Source organism: Nuphar pumila, chromosome 11 (assembly GCF_984573655.1).
Source record: "Nuphar pumila chromosome 11, dmNupPumi1.hap1.1, whole genome shotgun sequence".
In the NCBI taxonomy this organism is placed as follows: domain Eukaryota; kingdom Viridiplantae; phylum Streptophyta; class Magnoliopsida; order Nymphaeales; family Nymphaeaceae; genus Nuphar; species Nuphar pumila.
Window position 1 is genome coordinate 40,496,184 of NC_143259.1, and position 22,128 is coordinate 40,518,311.

At 37.2% G+C, this 22,128-nt stretch overlaps 2 protein-coding genes across 3 annotated transcripts in view; one reads left to right on the plus strand and one right to left on the minus strand.

Annotated features, from left to right (window-relative positions):
- Nucleotides 1-803: 803 nt before the first annotated feature.
- LOC149822296 (sec-independent protein translocase protein TATB, chloroplastic-like) lies at nucleotides 804-18,966 on the plus strand. Of its 2 annotated transcripts, none has more exons than XM_089981012.1 (6): nucleotides 804-1,292; nucleotides 1,405-1,526; nucleotides 2,562-2,621; nucleotides 3,827-3,953; nucleotides 18,167-18,292; nucleotides 18,533-18,966. In XM_089981012.1, exons 1-6 carry the CDS (start codon nucleotides 1,085-1,087, stop codon nucleotides 18,586-18,588), a joined length of 699 nt encoding a protein of 232 aa, XP_089837138.1. In that variant the 5' UTR covers nucleotides 804-1,084; the 3' UTR covers nucleotides 18,589-18,966. The 2 variants fall into 2 exon arrangements, with proteins under 2 accessions (XP_089837138.1, XP_089837139.1); XM_089981013.1 differs by having other exon boundaries at nucleotides 18,549-18,842.
- A 2,381-nt stretch (nucleotides 18,967-21,347) lies between these two features.
- The window catches only part of LOC149822297 (uncharacterized), a 40,715-nt gene continuing 39,934 nt past the window's right edge, over nucleotides 21,348-22,128 (minus strand). Inside the window, exon 7 of the mRNA XM_089981017.1 lies at nucleotides 21,348-21,887. Coding sequence (XP_089837143.1) covers nucleotides 21,420-21,887 — 468 coding nt within the window. The 3' untranslated portion in view covers nucleotides 21,348-21,419. The remainder of the gene's footprint in view (nucleotides 21,888-22,128) is intronic.

The following is a 22,128-nucleotide window of genomic DNA, read 5'->3' on the forward strand; positions in this document are numbered from 1 at the left end:
TTAATCGAGTAGCTTTGCTTGTTTAGTTCAGGCTTGTCTGGAGCTTAGCTCAGCTCGGCTCACAAGCACAGAGTTCAGTTCACTTACCCATCTAAAAATTGGTTTAATTCACCAACTGGGGCTCAACATGTCTGGTAGGAGCAGCTAGTGCACTTCACCTTGTGTTGGGACGTTGCAGGTTCAAAACCCAATGGTATAGCTGTATAACTGGTAGGGCCCGCCTAACCCCAGCTTGCCTTTCAAAAAAAATAGGTTTAATTCAGGTTTTGTTGACCATCTACAACTGCTCTTGGTCCTACTAAACATGGCTGACCTAGTAAAACCCTAAACTAGTTGTACTGCAATTGCTTCTATGTCTATGAATCAGGTCGCAATGAAAATCCACTAAACAAGAGTAAACGGTCTCTGATCCTATGATTCCTATCCGGTCCAACAAAAATAAGTTTCTCGGCCCCATAATGAGTTCTTGAACTGAATTGAGATCGGGATCCGATCCATTGTGAACCAATTCTCCCTATGAATATCATGGGTGTTTCAACAACCATTTCACCAAAATCATGTTGGGATTTGATTATTATTTTTTTTTAAAAACAGGAACAAGGACACAGAATTTTTTAATCCATAAAAAACTAATTTTTGATCTTTTAAAAAAACTTAATTAAAATAATAGTTAAAACCGTTAAAACTATTAAAATATTAACTTTACGTGTCAGTGTCCGTGTCTACATACTAATCATGTCCGATCGTGTCAGAATGAGCGCGTCACCAAAATAACGTGTCCCTGGGACACTGTATGGGATTTCGTTCAGAGATAGGATAGAGACGCAAAGATTTTAGAGAGAGAGAGGCCTGGATCGTCGACAAAGATTTTTTCGATAAGCGGATAGACATAGATTTTGATTTGAGAGAGAGAGAGAGAGAGAGAGAGAGGAACTAAACAGCAAGTGCTTCTCTCATGATTGATGATACAGATTGTGGAGGGGATGAACGCTTTAATGGGGACTGGGGTGTACAAATTGAAGGAAAGAAGACAATAGTAGAGGAAGTGTGTGTGTGTGTGCGTATGTGATCTGATATCATCATCATGGCCTTAACTGTAGCCTCTGCAGCATCCTCATTTCCACAACTCCACTCTTTTCCACCAACACATCCAAAATCTGCCTTTATCTCTTCCCCTGCCCATTTTTCACTCACCCAATACACCAGGCTTCTTCCCTTCAAGTCATTGGCTCCCTCTAATGGCTCCATTCATTTGGTTGCCGCTCCAAGGCAAAGAAGACTAGGAAGGAGAGGTACCCACTTTGCCTTTTTGGTTTGCAAGTGTTGCTTTTTGTGGGTTTTGGTTTCCTGGGGTTGTTTGCTCTTGGTGGAATTTATGTTTGCACTTTGATGGGGTGGTTGCAGCAAGGAGGATGAAATCCAGATATGGGGCGGTTTATGCTTCCCTGTTTGGAGTTGGAGCTCCTGAAGCATTGGTGATTGGTGTGGTGGCTTTGTTGGTCTTTGGTCCCAAAGGCCTTGCTGAGGTACCAATTTTAGACATATTTATTCAACCACTTAAATCTATTCAATCATTGCTATGCTTAATGGTGATGGTGGTGCTTGTGGTTGTTTTGATGGTATCATCATCATCTATATCCTTGGCGTTGGTTTATGGAAAGGTGTTTGTTTTAGCAAAAGATGTGTGTCTACCTTTCTGATAATTTGATTGGAGTGGCTTTAGTGCAGGTTTTGATAGTTTTTTATTGCTTTTCCTATTTAAATTGTGAAATACTATGAATCATGTATCTTTGAAGTTCTCCCACTCTACAGGTTGAGTTACTCAAGGGAAATTAATCAATTAATGCTTTGTGGATTTTCAGCAGTGGATGTATCGTTACTAGACAGAGAGCATCACTGCTTATTTCATTTCTCGTTACCTGTTCTTTTAGAGATGATAGGTTTTGGTAAATGAACCCAGGACCCTTTTCTTTTGAAGTCTAAACTACCATTTCCACTCTTATCATTTATACATTCACTTACCAGTCATAAGCCTTTTGTAAGAATTTTTTTATAGTAATGCTGAGATTTTGTGAAAAGAATTGGTTTAATGGTTTTGCTTTTGAAGTCATACGAGCTTATTCTTTGGAAGATGCACTGTCCTATCATTACTGTACAACATTGCACGTGCTTACCATGGTAGTCCTTTTCATGTATTTTTGAAATTGAACAATCGGAAATTATTTTCTGAATCTGTGGGCATTATAACTTCAGTGGATTCTTTGCGTTAAAATTAAAAAAGAAAGGAAAGAAATTTTGAAGCTTGCGAATAATGGGATAGGGCCAGGAAAAATGTGCTTCGTTAACCTAATTCAGATTTGATTATTTTGATATTTCAGATGTTGTGGTGGTAATGGATTGGTTTCTTCCTATTGTCACTTAGCTTCTGTAACATTTGGAGCAAGTAATTGAACATTAAGCTAAATCCCATTTAGGGACTAAATGTCTATATCAGCAGACTTGTGGTGCTTGTGATTCCAAATTCTGTCTTTGAAATTTTGAATTGATTGATATAAATTCAGGTGGCCCGTAATCTGGGAAAGACTTTGCGTGCTTTTCGACCTACAATACAAGAACTTCAGGTGAGTATTTGAATTCCCTTTTTAAGTTCATTGTATATAAGTAAATAAACAAATACACATGTATTTGCTACTATCTACTGTATGTACAATCTAGTTGGAAAATCATAGGGGCAAGTTGCATCCACTCAATCTGACCTCATAGATGTGTTCAACATAGTTTATTTGCTAGGGATCACACTTTGCATCATCTTTTTTCAACTTAAAAATATGGTTTTTAGTCATAAAATTTGGGTACATTATGGCTGTTGATTTTTTAATTCCTTGGAAAATTAACTTACATGTTGCAAAAACATGATCCAAAACCTGTCTTCTACTAAAGAAACTATTTAGATCACATCTTTAAGATTAGATCTAAAAAAATAAGTGAAAAAATTGAAAAAATAAGTGTTTTCTGCTAGATTGCATGTACAAACATGTCATCTTGATAGTTTTTTAGTAAAAAAACAGTTTCTAGATTATGGTTTATAATTTTTACCAAAGATAGTACAGTACTATCTAGTAAGCCCCACTTTTTTCTAACTATTTGTTGGTGTGCTTAATGGATTGGACCCTACATATGTGATCTTGATATCTTTTAGATAATTATATGTTGACACTTGTATAGATTTTTGAATAGCAATGAAAAATCAACAGTCCCATAATGCTCGAAATCTCATATCACGGAAATTGGGATGTTACATCAGAACACTTATTTGAAGGCATGTTTAATAGTTAAAAAAGATGATTGGCACATCTATAGGGTTTGATTATGTAGATGATGTTGAAGCCATGAGAAAAGTATGAGTGAAGGAGAAGAAGAAATGAAGAGTGGGAAGAACACCCAAATGCTTCATACATTATTCAGATGGGATTACAACAAATAAAAAGGAGGTATCTATGGAGCCCACTACAAGATAAAACTAGGTAAGTGGAGTATTGAGATATAAGCTAGTTTACAGCACTTATACTAGAATTTTATGTACAAAAAGATACAAGAAGGGGGTATTACACATAATAGAACTATGGCATTTCCTCAACAGATGATACCTACAACTATAATCTTCTACTGGACAGTACAGTACTGTCGTGAATATGAAATATTTTGCATTTATATATCTGATGACTTTTGTAACTTTTCAGATATGACAAGACATAATTAGTTTCTTGTGGTTGTCAAATGCAATATTCAATTATATATGAGAATTGAGACATTATTTTTGACACAGGATGTGTCAAAGGAGTTTAAGAGCACACTTGAACGAGAGATTGGGCTTGATGATGTTCCATCCCAGCAGAATTATAGGCCCCCTTCAATGTACATGAACGAGAATTTGGAAGCTACAATAGACACAAGTGAGTGACTTCTTTCCTTTAATTTTCTTCCTTTGTCAATTCATTATTAACTTCAGCATTCTTTTCCAGAGATGGTTAATCTTATTAAAAACATAAATACCAGACAGGCAAATAAATGAAACAGTCTACTAAGAGGGAAAGTGTCTCTGCAAGCAGAGCCTATAGCAGTAATTTTTAAAATCAAGTAATCCATCCACAGAATTATTAAACTCTTATAAATCAGCATTCTATAGAAATCTTGGGTTTATTCCTTTCACAAATAGAAACCTTGGTTCATGCTGTCAGTGTACTTGAATAGCAAACACAAATCTTGTGAAGCTCTTTGATTATGAGCAGTAGCAAACTGTTTCGCATTGTCTTTCTTACATTATCTTTGGCAGTCCATAAGATGTAAACTGATGAAGTCCAATTTCATAAAGAGATATAGCAAACTAATAACTTTTACGTTTGACATGATAGCATCTATTGAAAAAAGCAGTTTGGTTAATTGTGACAACTCTAATACATATTGTTATTTAATTAGATAGGAAGACTTAGATAAGGTTAGTTAGGCATAGTATTAGCTGAACACTTCACAAGATATTTGCTAATCTCATGTTCCACAATCAAGGGACCGACATTTGGGCAGTGGGCATAAATGTAATAGCCAGAATGGTGGCAGTGCACAAGCATGTAAACTGGAGGTCAAATCTGGACAAAAGCTTATCCATCTAAAAGTTGATCCAAAGAGGGCCTTTGAGGATATGGATTTGGTTTATCTATCATGACCTGGTACAAATGGGATTCAATATTCTTGCTGAAAATGCATGTGGATTTGCTAGGCACTCATCCATTTCTGTGAAGAATGCCTTAATGGCTAGACTTTCAAAACCAGAATGCTGTTTGATAAGGTTCTAAACCACAAATCTAGATATTTGTCTGCCCCTATGCTATGCTATGCTATGGGTGAGATACATGACCATCCAATCTGTTGCACCGGATCCTCTAATAACCTACTTTCTAATAGAACAAGCCAACAGTTGCTGCCTCCCCAAATATCATGGGATCTACTACACTTTCATGTATGCAATATGAATGTGGACTATGTGCAGTGTTGCTTGGCCAAAATAACTGCATCTTGGATTGGCCTGCATCAAATGTAAATGAAAGTATGGAGAGTTTCTAGAAAATTGCTCATGTATTGTATCCATTATATACAATGTGTTTTTTGTGTTAATGTATATTATATATATATATATATATGTTATTTTGCATGTAATATAAAATACCCATCAGAGCTATTTTAGTCTTTTACTATTTGTAATAGGGTCAGCCTAGTGGGGCTGTTTCTATAATTTTGTTTTTCTTTTCTTTTGTTTTTTTATATATTTTTATATTATATGACTGTTGGGACAGCCCAACTAGTCGTTGGACTGGCTCTCTTTTGTGTCTATATATAGGGGACTTCCCCATTGTAAATGTAACGCTTTCTTAATCATTTTGTGAAGTAATACCTATTATACATTGTTGCTCTTGTGATTTTATAGTTGTTGTGTATCTCCTTTGTGAGATTGTATTTGGTCTATAAGTAGCCCATTTGTATTTGTGCTCTCTTGTAGTCCTTAGTGGCATCCTCTTGTATTTTTCCTTGTTTCATTACATTTTGTTGCCCTTTTCATTCATTCTAAATTTGTAAGAAAATCTATTGTGTTTAACAAATGTTGTCGTGATTGATTGTTTTTTTAGAATTCTTCTTTAAGGGGTTATAGGATACACAGAGTTTTGATCTTTTATACTCATTTGCTGAACAGCCATAGCATTTGAAACTCATGCTGGAAGTGAAGCATTGTGAGTTTGATGCTTTCCTAGTCAGAGTTGTTAAATTATGTATATATTAATACATATATATATACATATACTTATATATATATACATGTATATATATAAGTATATATATACATATATGTATATATACATAATTCTTTTTTCTTTTTCTGTTTTTCTGTACAACCAAAAACTCGATAGGGGTGTTTTGGTAAATTACCATGTAATTTTTCCTTTTTTTATTTTTTCCTTTTTTCTTTCTTTTTCTCTTTTTCCTTTTTCTTTTTTATTTCTTATTTTTCTCTTTGGAATACCATAAGGGGCCCCACCCATCTAGTTGTTGGGGCCCCAACGATCATATTTATGACCGTTGGGGCTCCCAATGACTAGAAGGAAGCCCCCCTTTATGGTCTCCTTTTAGTTCTCCTCCTCTATAAATAGCGGAGGCTCTCTCATTGTAAAGGCATTGGGTTTTCACCCTCCTCTTTCTTTCTTTAATAATATTCAACTTATGACTTTAAGTCATTTTCTACTTTTGTGAGTTTTGTGTATACACTTTTAGTGTTTGTGTTCTTGGCTCTTGTGGTCACTCTTAAATAGTGCTTTTGCTCTATTGGTGCTTCCGCCTCTTTTCATTACATGGTATCAGAGCTCGGTTGGTGATTGGGCTTCTCGTTGCTATCTTGGGACGTGTGCCTCTCAAGCTTTTGAAGAAAGAAAGAATATTTGGTGCCGATGGAACGTGATTCTAAAGTTGAGCTTTCTTTTAAGCTCAATGGGTCCAACTATCTTATGTGGGCTTCCGCTATGGAAAATCATCTAAGAGGTAAGAAACTATGGGGTTTTGTTATGAGAACTACTCCCGAGCCTTCTCTTGTTCTCACTAAAATCGAAAATGAGGTTGAAAAAGCTTTAGATGACGATGAGCGCATCAAAGCTATCAATGATCATCAATCCAAAGTTGAGGATTGGGAAAGTAACCATGCCAAAATTTTGGCATGGTTTATGAACAATGTTGACCTAAAAAATTGTGCTAATATTGCCAAATTTATGAGGGCCAATGAGGCGTGGTTTTTCCTTAAGGGTATGTATACCCAAAAGGATCTTGCCCGTCAATTTTTTTGTCAAGAAAAAATCCGTTCCACCAAACAAATGGAAATGAGTGTCCGGGACTACTTTAGCTCTCTAACTCCTCTTTGGGATGAACTCGTTCTTCTTGAGCCTAAATGGGTGGCTCCGGAAGATATTGAGTTAAGAAGGGAACAAATTGAAAAAGAACATTTTTTCCAATTTCTTCATGGTCTTCGACCAGAATTTGAACAAGTTAGGGCATCCCTTCTCCATAGAAGTAAAGCCTTACCCATTGAAGATGTTCCATCGGCACCAAATATTCTTTCTTTCTTCAAAAGCTTGAGAGGCACACGTCCCAAGATAGCAACGAGAAGCCCAATCACCAACCGAGCTTTGATACCATGTAATGAAAAGAGGCGGAAGCACCAATAGAGCAAAAGCACTCTTTAAGAGTGACCACAAGAGCCAAGAACACAAACACTAAAAGTGTATACACAAAACTCACAAAAGTAGAAAATGACTTAAAGTCATAAGTTGAATATTATTAAAGAAAGAAAGAGGAGGGTGAAAACCCAATGCCTTTACAATGAGAGAGCCTCCGCTATTTATAGAGGAGGAGAACTAAAAGGAGACCATAAAGGGGGGCTTCCTTCTAGTCGTTGGGAGCCCCAACGGTCATAAATATGATCGTTGGGGCCCCAACAACTAGATGGGTGGGGCCCCTTATGGTATTCCAAAGAGAAAAATAAGAAATAAAAAAGAAAAAGAGAAAAAGAAAGAAAAAAGGAAAAAATAAAAAAGGAAAAATTACATGGTAATTTACCAAAACACCCCTATCGGGTTTTTGGTTGTACAGAAAAAGAAAATAAATTATGTATATATACATATATGTATATATATACTTATATATATACGAATGTATATATATATAAGTATATGTATATATATATTAATATATACATAATTTAACACACTTTTCACAAAAAGAGCAGTACCAGTATAATAGGAACGAAATCCCAATTTAATCATGATATCACTAAATCGATTATACCAAGCCTTTGAGGCTTGCTTAAGACCATATAAAGCTTTTAAAAGTTTAAGTGTTTGACCTTGTCCAATGGTAACTCCGGGTGGCAGATCCATATATACTTCTTCATTGAGATTTCCATTAAGAAATGTATTTTTCACATCGAGTTGATATATAGGCCATTTTTTATTGATGCGACAACTATTAAGGTTTTAACACTTGTCATTCTGGCTACAAGAGCAAATGTTTCCTCGTAGTCAATCCCATATTCTTGCGAATATCCCTTAGCCACTAATCGGGCCTTATATCTTTCTAAGGATCCATCGCTTTTGGTTTTAACCTTATAGACCCGTCGGCATCCAATAGATTTTTTTATGTGAAGGTAGTTTGACTATTTTTCAAGTATTGGTCTTTTGTAAGCATTTAGTTCTACTTTCATGGTTTCAACCCAATATGATATAGTTTTGTCTTGATTATAGTGAGCAGGTTCATAATATGAATGTAGTGTTATTAGACAAGCCCAATAGTTAGGCGTTAGAGACTCATATGACACAAACCTATTGGGTAAAATTGATTCTCTAGAAGATCTCCTAACAGGGGGTTCCTCTAAAAATTCAGTAAGTTGAGAAAATTTCTCCAAGGCACTAATAGGCCTTTCTTGGTCTCTTCGGGTATAAACATTAATATTGTCATTACTGATATCATCATTATATGGTGATATATCATCACATATATCATCTATAAGATCATGTAAAAATATGTAGTCAACCTCATTTTGTTTTCCTAGGTTTTCAAATCCATTCTCTTTCTTCCAAAAAATTTACATCTTTTGAAACATATAGTTTGTTATTTTTGGAATCAAAACATCTATAGCCTTTTTTATTTTTCCCGTAGCCCCAAAAGACACATTCAATCGCCTTTGGAGATAGCTTATCTCTCTTATGTAAGAGGACAAAGCATTTACAACCAAAGATGCAAAGGTGATTGTAGTCGGGTGAGAATTTGAAAAGTTTTTCATATGGAGAAACATTTTTTAGTTTATAAGAGGGCATTCTATTGATTAAATATGTTGAGGTCAAGACTGCTTCAGCCCAAAAAAATTCAAAATATTTTTAAAGACAAGCAACGTTTTAGCGTTTTCGATAATATGCCTATTTTTTTTCGCTAGTCCATTTTGTTGTGGAGTTCTAGGGCACGATTTTTTGTGACAAATCCTATTTTGTTTTAAATAATTTTGAAATTCGACCGGAATCGGATCTATGAATGGATATATTACTTTGAAATTGATTTTGTATTTTCATATAAAACTCTTTAAAGAAGAAAAATACTTTGGATTTATGACTAAGAAAATAAATCCAAACATATCTAGTGAAGTCATCAATGAAAGTGACATAAGAAGAGTAACCACCTTTAGACATGACCGGAGATGGACTCCAAACATCCGAGTGCACAAATTCAAAAGGTCTTGTTCAAAGAAATGTTCTAATTGGAAATGGAATAGACTTCATTTTCCAAAAAATACAATCTTTGCAATTAATGTATTTTTTCTTACAAAATTTGGTTCCAAATGGAAAAAGATACATTTTAGAATAACTTGGATGTCCAAGTCGTTTATGCCAAGTTTCAATGCTTTTATCTTGGACATAAGTACAAAAAGAGTTTGTAGGAAGGTTTAGATGTTCCATATAATAGAGGTCCCTCTTCCTATGGCCTTTGCCCAATCTGCTTCCGGGACTGGAGATCCTGCACAAAGCAACCATTAGATGAGAAAGATATTTCACATCCATGGTCAGCAATTTGGGAAACCGAAAAAAGATTCAAATTAAACTTTGGAACAACTCTCACTTTAGGAATAAAGAGATTTTGAGAGTTAAGTGTTCCAATACTCGTGATTTTTAAAAAAGTCCCGATCGTAGAAACACATGAACTTTTTGAATTGGTGCATACATCGGTTAAAGCATTTTCATGAGGGGGCATATGAAAGGATGCTCTGGAATCTAGGATCCAAGAATACGTACCGGGTGATGATGTAGACGCAATGGCTGTTAAAATGTAAATTGTAATATATATATATATATATATTATTTAATATTATTATATTTTCTTTTATTATTTTCTTTTTCTATTTTTCTTTATTTTCTTTTTTAGCATCTAGTTCAATAGAAACTAGATATTTGATCCAGTCAAGTTCTTGTTGGGACTTGACTGTGCAAATAGCTGTTGGACTGTAACAGCTATAATAATAAATGTTGTTGGACTGTAGTCCAACAACTATATTAAGAGACGTTGGAATCCAATGTCTCTTTTGGAGAGCTCAAAATGAGCTCTCCTCTCTCTTCCACTTTTTTGTATATATAGGGGTGAACCCCTTCAATGTAAACAACCATGCTTCTTAAGCATTTTGTTCATGAATAAAGTATTATTTATTTTTCAAGTGTTCTTCCTTTTATACCCTTTCAAGGGTCATGCTTGTAGTGTCTCCAATAGACACTTGTTTGTGAGTTATTTGTGCATTTGTTGAAGACCACAATTTCATTAGATGGTATCAAAGCTACGAAATCCTTAGATCTTGAAGTGCTTCTCCTCGATTTCCATGCCACATTTACAAAAGGTGTTTCATCACCTTGTTCTTGGCTCAAGAAGATTTGTTTGAAGAAAGGCGAACTTGTGCTATAAAAAATTTTGGTTTTGTATCATCTCTTATTCCTTTGTCTACTCTTTTTCTTTTCTTTTTATTTTTCTCTCTCTCTCCTCCTATTTATTCCTCTCTTACCCATGTAAAAGATGGATGACAATGATAAGATCACCATCATTCCTATGAAGCTAAATGATACTAACTATGTAATGTGGGCTTCGATTATGAAGCACCACATTTGGGGAAAAGGTTTATGGGGTATAGTGGATGGTTCCGATTTGGAACCTAAACTATCTCTTACCAAGAAAGAGGGTGATAAAGAGGTTCCTCTAACGGAAGAAGAGAAGAGTAAGGCGTTAGCCACTTATGAAAAGAAATGGAAAGAATGGAGGATAGGGCATGCAAAAATTATGTCATGGCTCATCAATAGCATAGACATTAAAAAATGCTCTAGTCTAGCTAAGTTTGAGCATGCCGATAAGGCTTGGGAATACCTCAAAAACATGTATTCTCTTAAAGATATTGCACATGTATGCAATTTACAAGATAAAGTTCGGACAATGACTCAAAAAGTTAAAACTATTCGAGAATATTATAATGAGTTGTCCGAACTTTGGGAAGAGTTGGCTCTTCTTGAGCCCAAATGGCATTGTGCCGAAGACATCGAGTTTCGCCAAAAGCAACTCGATATGGAACATTTCTATCAATTTGTGAATGGTCTAAGGCCGGAGTTTGAATCCACCAAATCGGCCCTTTTACATTGTGGAAAAATTCCTTCTATTGTTGATACTCTAGAAGAGCTCACTATGGAGGAAAATAGACTTAGAAAAAGTACTCCAAAAGTTGATGATGACTCTGTTTTAGCTGTATTTAGATCGGGGAATCATACTCGTACTTACAAGCCGCCTCATTTTGGAAGGCAAAACGGCGACTTTGATAAAAGAAAAGTTATTTGTCATCATTGTCATGAACCGGGGCACTATAGGCCTCAATGTCCAAAGTTAAAAAGAAGAGAAGAAAAAAGAGTTGCATCTGTTGAATCTGAGTCAAAAGATCAAGATGCACCTGTGTCTATGGCTCAACTGATGGAAATCCTTCAACCTCTTCTCAAAGGGGTATCCTCCTCGACCGAAGCCTCAACTCGAGCGGCAATTGCATCTTTCTCCGGTCCAGGTAACTTTCCTTGGCTTTTAGATTTTGGTGCTTCTTTTCATATGACCCCAAATGTTAATAGTTTATCCGAATGTCTTAAAAATAACTCAAGTATGTCAAAGGTTTTTACAGCCAATGGCACATCTCTTGAAGTAAAAGGAATAGGATGTTTTGAAAATCTTCAAAAATCCAAAAGATTTTTTATCCCAGAAGTTAGATATATCCCTAAACTTAATTTGAATCTCTTATCTGTCTCGCAAATATCTGATTATGGATGTAATATCTCCTCTTCTCATGGTTGTTGGGTACAGGATCGTCAGTCAGGGAAGCTGATTGGGGAAGGCCATAGAGAAGGACTTTATTACATGGACTTTTTGGAATTACCCAAGAATGCATTTTGTTATAATATTCAGAAATTAGAATTGGATTTATGGCACAAAAGGCTTGGTCATCCTCATATGTCTAAAATTCAATATTTTCCAAGTTTGGAAAAATTTTGTAATTCTGAAAATTTTTCTTGTAAAGACTGCATTCTTGGCAAAATGAAAAGGTTATCATTTCTTAGTAGAACTTTTGTTTCCTCACGACCACTTGAGTTAATACATTCGGATGTTTGGGGCCCCGCACCAGTTATTTCCAAAGGTGGTTATACATATTATGTCATTTTTGTTGATGACTTTTCTAGACATACTTGGATTTATTTTCTTAAACATAAATCTGATGTCTTTGCTAACTTCCAAATATTTCATAAAATGGTTAAAAATAAGTTTCAAAATGATATTTCTGTTTTTCGCACTGATTCAGGGGGAGAATTTATGTCCAACGAATTCAAAGACTATCTCAATTTACATGGTATTATACATCAAAGATCATGTCCACACACTCCACAACAGAATGGTCTAGCCGAACGCAAACATCGACACATTATGGAAACTACTAGGACATTGCTAATTGCAAATCAAGTTCCAAAAAGTTTTTGGGCTGAAGCGGTCCTAACTGCCACCTACCTCATTAATAGGATGCCATCTTCCTCATTAAAGAATACAACTCCAATAGAAAAGCTTGTTAATTTAACTCCAGATTATTCTAGATTAAGAGTCTTTGGATGTAAATGTTTTGTTTTCACCAACAGAAATGACAAACTCTCTCCTCGTGCAATCCCATGTGCCTTTTTAGGATATGCTGATAATAAAAAAGGCTACATGTGTTTCGATTTTCAAAATGACAAATTATATGTGTCAAGAAATGTATTTCTTTTGAAAAAAAAAAGCTTCTTTGAATTTGAAAAATCCAAGGATGTCACTGAATACTCGTTTTTAATTGATCCAACTTCAAAATCCAATGAATGTGATGTTGGATGTGACCTTGACAATGATCAAAGTCCTATTGTTGTTGAAAATGATGATAATGAAGAGCAAATCCATAGGGATGTTAGTCTACAATATTCAAGACGTAGAGAGCAAAATCTTCCATGTGCATTACAAAAATACTCTGAAGTCTCACCTAGAAGAACGTCTAGAATCTCTAAACCTCCAGAAAAATTTGTGTCTTATGAATCTTTTTCACCCACGTATAGGGCCGCCATTACATTAATACAATCATATGTTGAACCATCATCCTATTCTCAAGCAAAAAATCATATAGAATGGATAGAAGCCATGAAAATAGAATTGGATGCACTAGAAAAGGCCAATACTTGGACGATACAAGATATCCCTCCGGGTAATAAACCTATAGGTTGTAGGTGGGTATACAAAGTCAAAACCAAAAGTGATGGGACCCTGGAAAGATATAAGGCCCGTTTAGTAGCAAAAGGATATGCCCAAGAGTATGACATCGATTATGAAGAAACATTTGCTCCAGTGGCCCGTATGACCACTGTTAGAACTTTAATAGCCTTGGCCTCCATTAGAACATGGCCTATCTTTCAATTAGATGTCAAAAATGCTTTCCTGAATGGGAATCTCGTTGAAGAATTATACATGGAAGCCCCACTTGGTATTAGTATCCCTAAGGGTAAAGCTCTTCGTCTAGAAAAAGCTCTTTATGGTCTTAAACAGGCTTCAAAAGCCTGGTATGACCGATTTAGTCATGTTATGCTTGATATTGGTTTTCAACCTTGTTTAACTGACACTGCTTTGTTTGTTAAGAAATCTGATGCAGGCATCATTATTCTTCTTCTCTATGTGGACGATATGATTATCACCGGAGGCGACAAACAGGGAGTTGCAAATATCAAATCTCTTCTTAAAACTCACTTTGAAATGACTGACTTAGGTTTATTAAGATATTTTTTAGGCATTGAAGTTGCTTATTCCCCTCGGGGGTATTTGATATCTCAATCTAAATTTGCTCTTTATATCGTTTTCAGGTCTGGAATTACAGATGATAAGAAAGTAGACACTCCAGAAGTTGTCAATGTTAAAATGAAAATTGATGATGGAGAACTTCTTGATGATCCTACTCCTTATAGACAGCTTGTTGAAGCTCTTTCTTATCTTTTCATTACTAGGCCAGATATAACTCATGCGGTTCATACAGTCAGTCAGTTTCAGCATGCTCTCACCTCCGTGCACATGGGAGCGATTTTGCGTATTATTAGATACTTAAAATCCTCTCTTTCACGAGGACTCTTCTTGTCTGCTTCATCTTCGTTAAATTTAATTGCATATATTGATGCTGACTGGGGAGGTGATCCCAATAATAGACACTCAACTACTGGTTTTTGTGTGTTTCTAGGTAAAACCTTAATTTCGTGGAGGTGCAAGAAGCAGCAGAAAGTCTCTCTTTCCTCCACCGAAGCTGAATACAAAGCCATGGCAACCACCACTATGGAGGTTGTTTGGCTCAGACGATTGCTAGCGGATATGGGAGCTAAAGCAACGCAAGCTTCAAAGATGTGCTGTGACAACAAAAGTGCGATCTACATTGCAAGCAACCGGACATTCCATGAGCGCACTAAACACATTGAGATGGACTGTCACTATGTCAGAGAGGAATACTTACATGGAACCATTGATCTGCCATATGTTACATCAGAATATCAATTAGCAGACTTCTTCACCAAGCCTCTCGCTGCTCCCAGATTTCACTTCCTCTTAGACAAACTTTCGCTCATTGTACCGTAAGTTTGAGGGGGAGTGTTAAAATGTAAACTGTAATATATATATATATATATATATATATATATATTATTTAATATTATTATATTTTCTTTTATTATTTTCTTTTTCTATTTTTCTTTATTTTTTTTTAGCATCTAGTTCAATAGAAACTAGATATTTGATCCATTCAAGTTCCACAAATAGCTGTTGGACTGTAGTCCAACAGCTATAATAATAAATGTTGTTGGACTGTAGTTCAACAGCTATATTAAGAGACGTTGGAATCCAACGTCTCTTTTGGAGAGCTCAAAATGAGCTCTCCTCTCTCTTCCACTTTTTTATATATATATAGGGGTGAACCCCTTCAATGTAAGCAACCATGCTTCTTAAGCATTTTGTTCATGAATAAAGTATTATTTATTTTTCAAGTGTTTTTCCTTTTATACCCTTTCAAGGGTCATGCTTGTAGTGTCTCCAATAGACACTTGTTTGTGAGTTATTTGTGCATTTGTTGAAGACCACCATTTCATTACAATGGCCGCACCCGATATGGAGGAAGTGGTTTTGAGAATTTGTTGTAGAGTCATAGATATTTGACCAAGTGTTTCTTTGAGGTTCTCATTCTTGCCTTCATCTTCTTTGTTGGTGGTAGATTCTTCAAGAGAAACCACCGTAGGCTTGAATGTTCCATTTAGCTTTGGGCAAGCGGGTTTGATGTGACTCGACTCATAACAATGATGACATACAATCATCTTTCTTCCTCCATTATAGTTTTCTTGTTTTCCAAAATGTGGTGGTTTATAGGTTTTGACATTGTTGCCGGGTTTTGATACGGCAAGCACTTCATCAATGTTTTTACTCATGCCAAGCCTAGTTTTCTCTTATGTGATTTCGGCTATGGCATCTTCAATAGGAGGAAAAATAGATCTATGAAGAAGTGATGACCTCATTTGCTCAAATTCGGGACGTAGTCCAAACAAAAATTGGAACAATCGGTCTTGTTCCATTTGTTTTTGTCTTAGTTCGACATCCTCCATAGCCACCCATTTTGGCTCTAAAAGAGCCAACTCATCCCATAATGGGTTTAATGCATTATAATAATCTTGTATACTTGAATCACCTTGATTAATGGTTCTAATTTTTTCTTGCAAAAAATATGCTCTTGCAAGGTTTTTTGGGGTATACATACTCTTCATAAAGAACCAAGCCTCATTCGCTCGACGGAATTTAGTTATATTTGTACATACCTTGAGTTCGACATTGTTCATGAACCAAACAAGGATCTTGGCGTGATTGCTTTCCCAATCTTCAACTTTCTTTTGGTGGTCTTCAATAGCTTTGAGACGAGCATCTCCCTCAAGATCCTTTTCTTGACCTCCTTCAATTTTGGTGAGCTCTAATCGAGGTTCTGGAATGGAACATATTACATAGCCCCAAAGTTTTTTACCTTTGAGGTTGTTCTCCATTGTCGATGACCACATCATGTAGTTCTTTCCATTGAGCTTGAAGGATAGGTCGATTTTGGATTTCATGATGCCACCAAAGTGTTGTGAAGAATCAGGACAATGAATGTAAAGATGAATATCACGCCTTTTTATGAACTGAATGGCTCTGATACCATGTAACGAAGTATGCAGAAAGATAAAGAATTTTAAAAAGCATTCACAATGTCCCACAATGGACTAATATACAAAAGAAACAATAGCCAAGTCCACTATGGGACAATACATACATAAGCTTTAAGGAAAGCACAAGCTAAAATATAAAAACTCTTTATTGAGAGAGAGCAAGAGAGCACCAAGGCTTCAAGGAATACAAGGGGATACACCCCTATTTATACAAATGAAATGGCATAAAAAAGGAGGCCAAAAGGAGGCTCCCAAAGAGTCGTTGGGAGCCCCCAACGACTCTAATGTGGGCTCCCTTAAGTAGGGGTGGCAATCGGGTCGGGTTGGCGGGTCAGGTCGGTGGGTTGGCGGGTCAGCATACCTCAACACGAACCCGACTTGTTTATTAAACGGGTCGGCTGTGGAAAACACGAACCCGACCCGTTTAATAAACGGGTAACCCGACACGACACGGTTAACCCGTTTAATAAACGGGTCGGGGAAACGGGTTGGCTGGTCGGGTTCGGGTAAACGGGTTGACCCGCCCGCCTAACCCGTTTATTAAACGGGTCAGCCGGGTTGGCGGGTTGGCATACCCCTAACACGAACCCGACCCGTTTAATAAACGGGTTAGGCGGGTCAACCCATTTACGATACAAACCCGTTTAAGCCAAACCCGAACCCGGCTAAGAAGGGGGTTGGCGGGTCGTGTCAGATTTTCCCACCCCTACCCTTAAGTGGCTTGAAAAAATACAAATAAAAGGAAAAAAATAAAAGTAAAAAATAAATAAAAAAGAAAAACAATTGTTTACTAAAACAATTGTAAAAAGACTATAATACCCTTTTCAGGTATTATATATATATACATATATTTTAACAGGTTACTGGTATTAAAATCTTGGCACAAAAAAAATCATAATTATGTTCTTGAAAACGCCAGTTTCATCGTTTGTCTCTGCTATTGAAAGGCATCACTCAACCCCCTATGTGAATGTTGCATATTACAGCCTTGAAAGAGCATTTAGTCTTGAGACCACTTGATGCTTGCACATGCAGGCAGGTCCCACATTGCATTGTGGGATCGAATGGAGATGCCTCCAAAATTGCCGGTTTGGATATTATCCAGATGGATTTGCTTTAGGTGAGACCTATGTCACATGGGTGCGAGTGCGGGTGCGGGGGTGCGGCAAAAATATAAAAAATTATATATATATATATATATATAAAGTCCAAAAGTTGGACATAAATGATCCTGGGTGTATTGACTACTCCCAGGGTCAGGTTGACCGCATCGGGTGCGGGTGCGGCACCTAGTTGAAGAGTCCCTGTGAGACCTGAGTGAGGTCCAATGATAATTGCACTAAATGACACAGCAACATCATAATATTATGAAATCTGAGAATCCATGTCTGATCTAGGTGTTTGTTCCCCTGTCAACTTATCAGTGGTCACCAGTGTACTACATGTGAAGTCAATCTTGCAAACAACTCTTCGATAATGTGTGCACCATTTTATATTAGACTGACTTAGGTTGCAAGGAATTCCTTGACTTGGAACTAACGAGGGTCCAGGGTTGCTGATTAGATGTTGCTGCCATTTTGTCTGCTTCAACTTCCAAGGGAAGCCAATGTTATAACTGACTCCCCATGGTTTATTCAACTCAACCATCTACTAGGTGACTGCTGTTCCAAAATGGCATATTCTAAAATTTGGGTTGTGTAGGGTCCATTAACCATTGCTTTATTTCAGTTCCAACTATAGTTTTTCCTTCAAACTTCTCCTTGGATACTGACATATCTTGTCATAAATTGCAGATGGCCCTCCAGCTGCTGGAAAACCTTATTCCAGTGAAGATTATCTGAAGGTAACTGAAGAACAACTTAAAGCTGCTCCTGCTGCAAAACAACTAGAGCCATCTGCTACTGAAAAAGCTTCTGAAGGTTTTTTCTCTTTTGATTCGTTACCTACATAAGATCATTAATATTCATTACTTCAAAGTTTTGTTCATATTTATAAATTTAAGATGATGTGATAGCAGTGCATAAAATTCACAAAAAAACTAAAAAACTTTCATGGTCAGCACTTTTGCCCAATACCTTTATCAAGAAACCCATGATGTACATTTTTTCTGTTTGCTGATTAAGCATTACCATTTTGATAAATATTATGTAAATTAACAGTGCCATTGGAAATCAGTACTCAGCTCAAGAACCCTGAAGGTGAGAAAACCGTGTAGCAAAGGCTCCTAGACGCTAGCAGCGTGTTTGGTAGCTGAACACCTCCTTGACTAAGTTGTTCATTTTATTATAAGCTTTGTATATGATGAGTCTGGTTAAGCATGATCTTAGGAAAACCTGCATAGGAAGGCTCTCTTCTTTCTTTCTCTTTTTTTGCTATTTTGCTGTAACAATGCAAAGGAAACAAATTCCTAGCATGCCTCACAAGGGAATTTTTGGTATAGCCCAAAAAATTTTATGTTACTGTTTGTCAGTTAAGAACTTAATAGATCTGGTTGTAGTTGTACCAAATCTTACGCAAAATCAACCATGGTCCATGGATCACCATGTTCTGCCTTGTTATGTATTATTCTATCAGCAAATCACAAATTCTGAAATTTTTGACATTTCAAGCAGATTCTTGGCTAAATACAAAGTAGGCCCTACATTTTGTGAACAGTTAAAATAATGTGTTGCGCTTATAAAAAAGGAAATAATTATCCTGTATGTAGGATTGCATGAGTGCTCGCACCCGCACCCGCACCCGCACCCGCACCCACACCCACACCCACACCCACACACACACACGAGAACATGCATGCACCAATGAGAAATGAAAAGCTGTAATTTTCTTTTTGAGGTCATTTAGTTGGTCTGAGAATTTTAAACCCAAAGGCTTGAGACTTCTAAGGGGCATTTGAGTCCCTCGAATCTCAAATCCAAGGATCTAAGCTAACATGGAGAAAGTTGATGTGGCACACAGCCGATACCAAAATTTGAGATGATTCAAATGCATGATCTAACATTAGAGATCTTAAATCCTTGATATACCGGCCGTGGAGGAGAGAAAGGATCTCCCTCTGACGGGATGGGGTCTCAGATGAGAGATCTTCAGATCTCTCATCCTCAGATTTTCAGATCCAAAAGATTGAAATGCCACTTGGGGCTCTGTTTGATTTATCTTGAATCTCGGAATCGAATGCCGAATTTGTGGCTGAAACGACATGCATCTCTCTCTCTCTCTCTCTCTCTCTCTCTCTCTCTCTCTCTCTCTCTCTCTCTCTCTCAGATCCAGGTTTAAACCTAAGATCCCCTCAATCCTCAGACCATAAGCGATCAAATTAAGGCCTCGGGCTCTACATGTCGATCCAGACCTCTCTCTCTCTCTCTCTCCTCTATTATGTTAGATCCACTTTTCAACCTAAGATCACCTGAATCAGACCATAAACGATTAAATTAAGGCCTTAGGCTCTGCATGGGAGGGACGCTGGGCATGCATTTGTAGATTCGACGCATGGAGAAATATGGATTTGAGGCCACCGATTGCGCTGGTTTAGGAGCACCTTTTAAAGTCCAGACGCTCCTTTACCAATTCCATCTGAACAATGCTTAGGAAAGAAAGACCGTTCACCATCATCGAAGGTGGGTGTCAGCGTGGTACTTACCAATTACCACCTCCCAGCAGTGGTCGTCGAATGGCAAAACTGGAGTAGGCAGCTCATATGCTCACACTCAGAAATTCCCTGTTTTTCATGGGATTCCTTAGCTCGGACTACCAGCTCCCAATCAGAGCCTCCGATGAATTTGCAGGGGTAGGGGATAGGAGTGGAGTGCTGACTCCAAAATGTCTCAGAAGTGAAGACAATATATTGCAGCTCAGCGATGCATCATGAACGGTCAGGCACTCAACCAAAAGGCTCAGGTGACCTTTGAAAGTACTAGATACGCAACTTTCAAGTGGCTGTGCAGTAGTACGGGAACCTTTTTTAGACTCTAGGCAGATAATAATTTTCATTATGAGAAAACCACTAATCAATGATTCCATTCCAACAAAAAAAAGAAATTTCAGTATGAGGAAATTTTCAAATAGGAATTCATAAGTTTCATTTTCTTGTGTGCAAAATGTACAAAGCAAATGTGCACAAAGAATTAGAATATAGGCACACACACACAGAGAGGGGTGGGCAACGGACAGGGCAGCCCGATGGGACAAGCTGACCCAGCCCACCATGGGCCGGGTTTGGGCCAATGTTTTAGACCCAGGCTCATTAGGTACCAGGCTGAAACCCGGCACGTTATATACGTGAGCTGGCCCAATGAGCCCAAGTTATATATTATTTTTTTAATAGTATAAAAATAAAATATTAACTATTGCATAATAACTTGGTAAATTACTATTTACCTAATTAGTTACATTAAATTTATGAAAACTAGAAATGTAATTAATTGGGTACATAAAAAGTTGAGAATTTGTTAATTATTACTATTTACAATGGATTTGGATCAAGCCAGACCGGACCCAGCCCACTTCACATTGGCCCATTGGGTCGGGCCATAGGCTGCTCTTCAAACCTGAACGCGATAAGAACCGGGCCAGGCCACAGTTAAAGCCCAGCAGGCCGAGCTCTAAACGGGCCCGGGCCGGCCTGATGCCCACCCCTACACACACAGATTAAAGAAGCATCTTAATCATTTTGAGTTTGGCTGGTTCACTTCCACGACCGTTTTGAGTCAGAAGTTGGGAAAAAAGAAAACAAAGGAAAAAAGAACTTCTCAAAAGACAATTTTGAGCATCTTCAAGTGCACAAAATCTAGCAACAATGCCAAAAAACCACACCTAAGAATGACAACATATAGTGTTTTCTTAGAAAATTTCTACACTGGAGAGCATGGTTGGCTATAGTTTCAAACAGTCTATTTCAAGACAAAATTAAGAAAAGGGCTAGTAAACATTTTCACAAAATAATTTGAGAAAAAAGTAAAAGGAAATCTCAAAGAAACTGTGAAAACCGGATATTTTCCTTGCATACATAAAATTACAGGCAACAATGCCAGAATATAAACCAAAGAATCACAACATATTTAGTGTTCTCTGAGACTCAAACTCAACATGTTCGCCACTCACCTGCGCACATGATACATTAAACTCATAATTGTCAAAAAATGTATCTTCTGTCACAACAGTTCCAATCTCTATACCCTTTAACCCCATAGGTGAACCCCATGGCATTCCACCCTGAACATTCAGGCTGGACACTTCCTGGTTCATGCCAATACCTGGTGGGGATGGCGTAGGAGTGGGTCCAATCTGATTCTGATGCCCAGGTGAATTTCCTGTTGATCTTTTGTTGGAAGAACTTGCTGCGGCCTGAGAAATGAACCCCTGCTGTTGCTGGTTCTTCTGTGGTGGAGACTTTGGCCGGAGATTCTCGATCTCTGGAGTTGTAGCCACAAGATGGGGAGCATCTGGTGGTGGGTTTCGGCCACCACCACCTTGCCAAACTTTACCATCTTTGTCGGTGAAGTTTTTGATATATGCCTGCAAGATTATGGAATATATGATCTATCTGTTTCCCACACAGGGACATGCACCTCATGCTATAATTGGTTCCAGATATCGAGAGAGGAAGCATCACCTTTAAGAGAGTATCATCCCCAAGGAGTCCAGCAACATGATGGTCAGAAACTAGTAGTGTAAAGATGTTTCTACAATAGTGTGTGGAAAAAATCTCATTTTTTTGTTTCGACAAAGATGGGAGCCATGTATATTGATACATCTA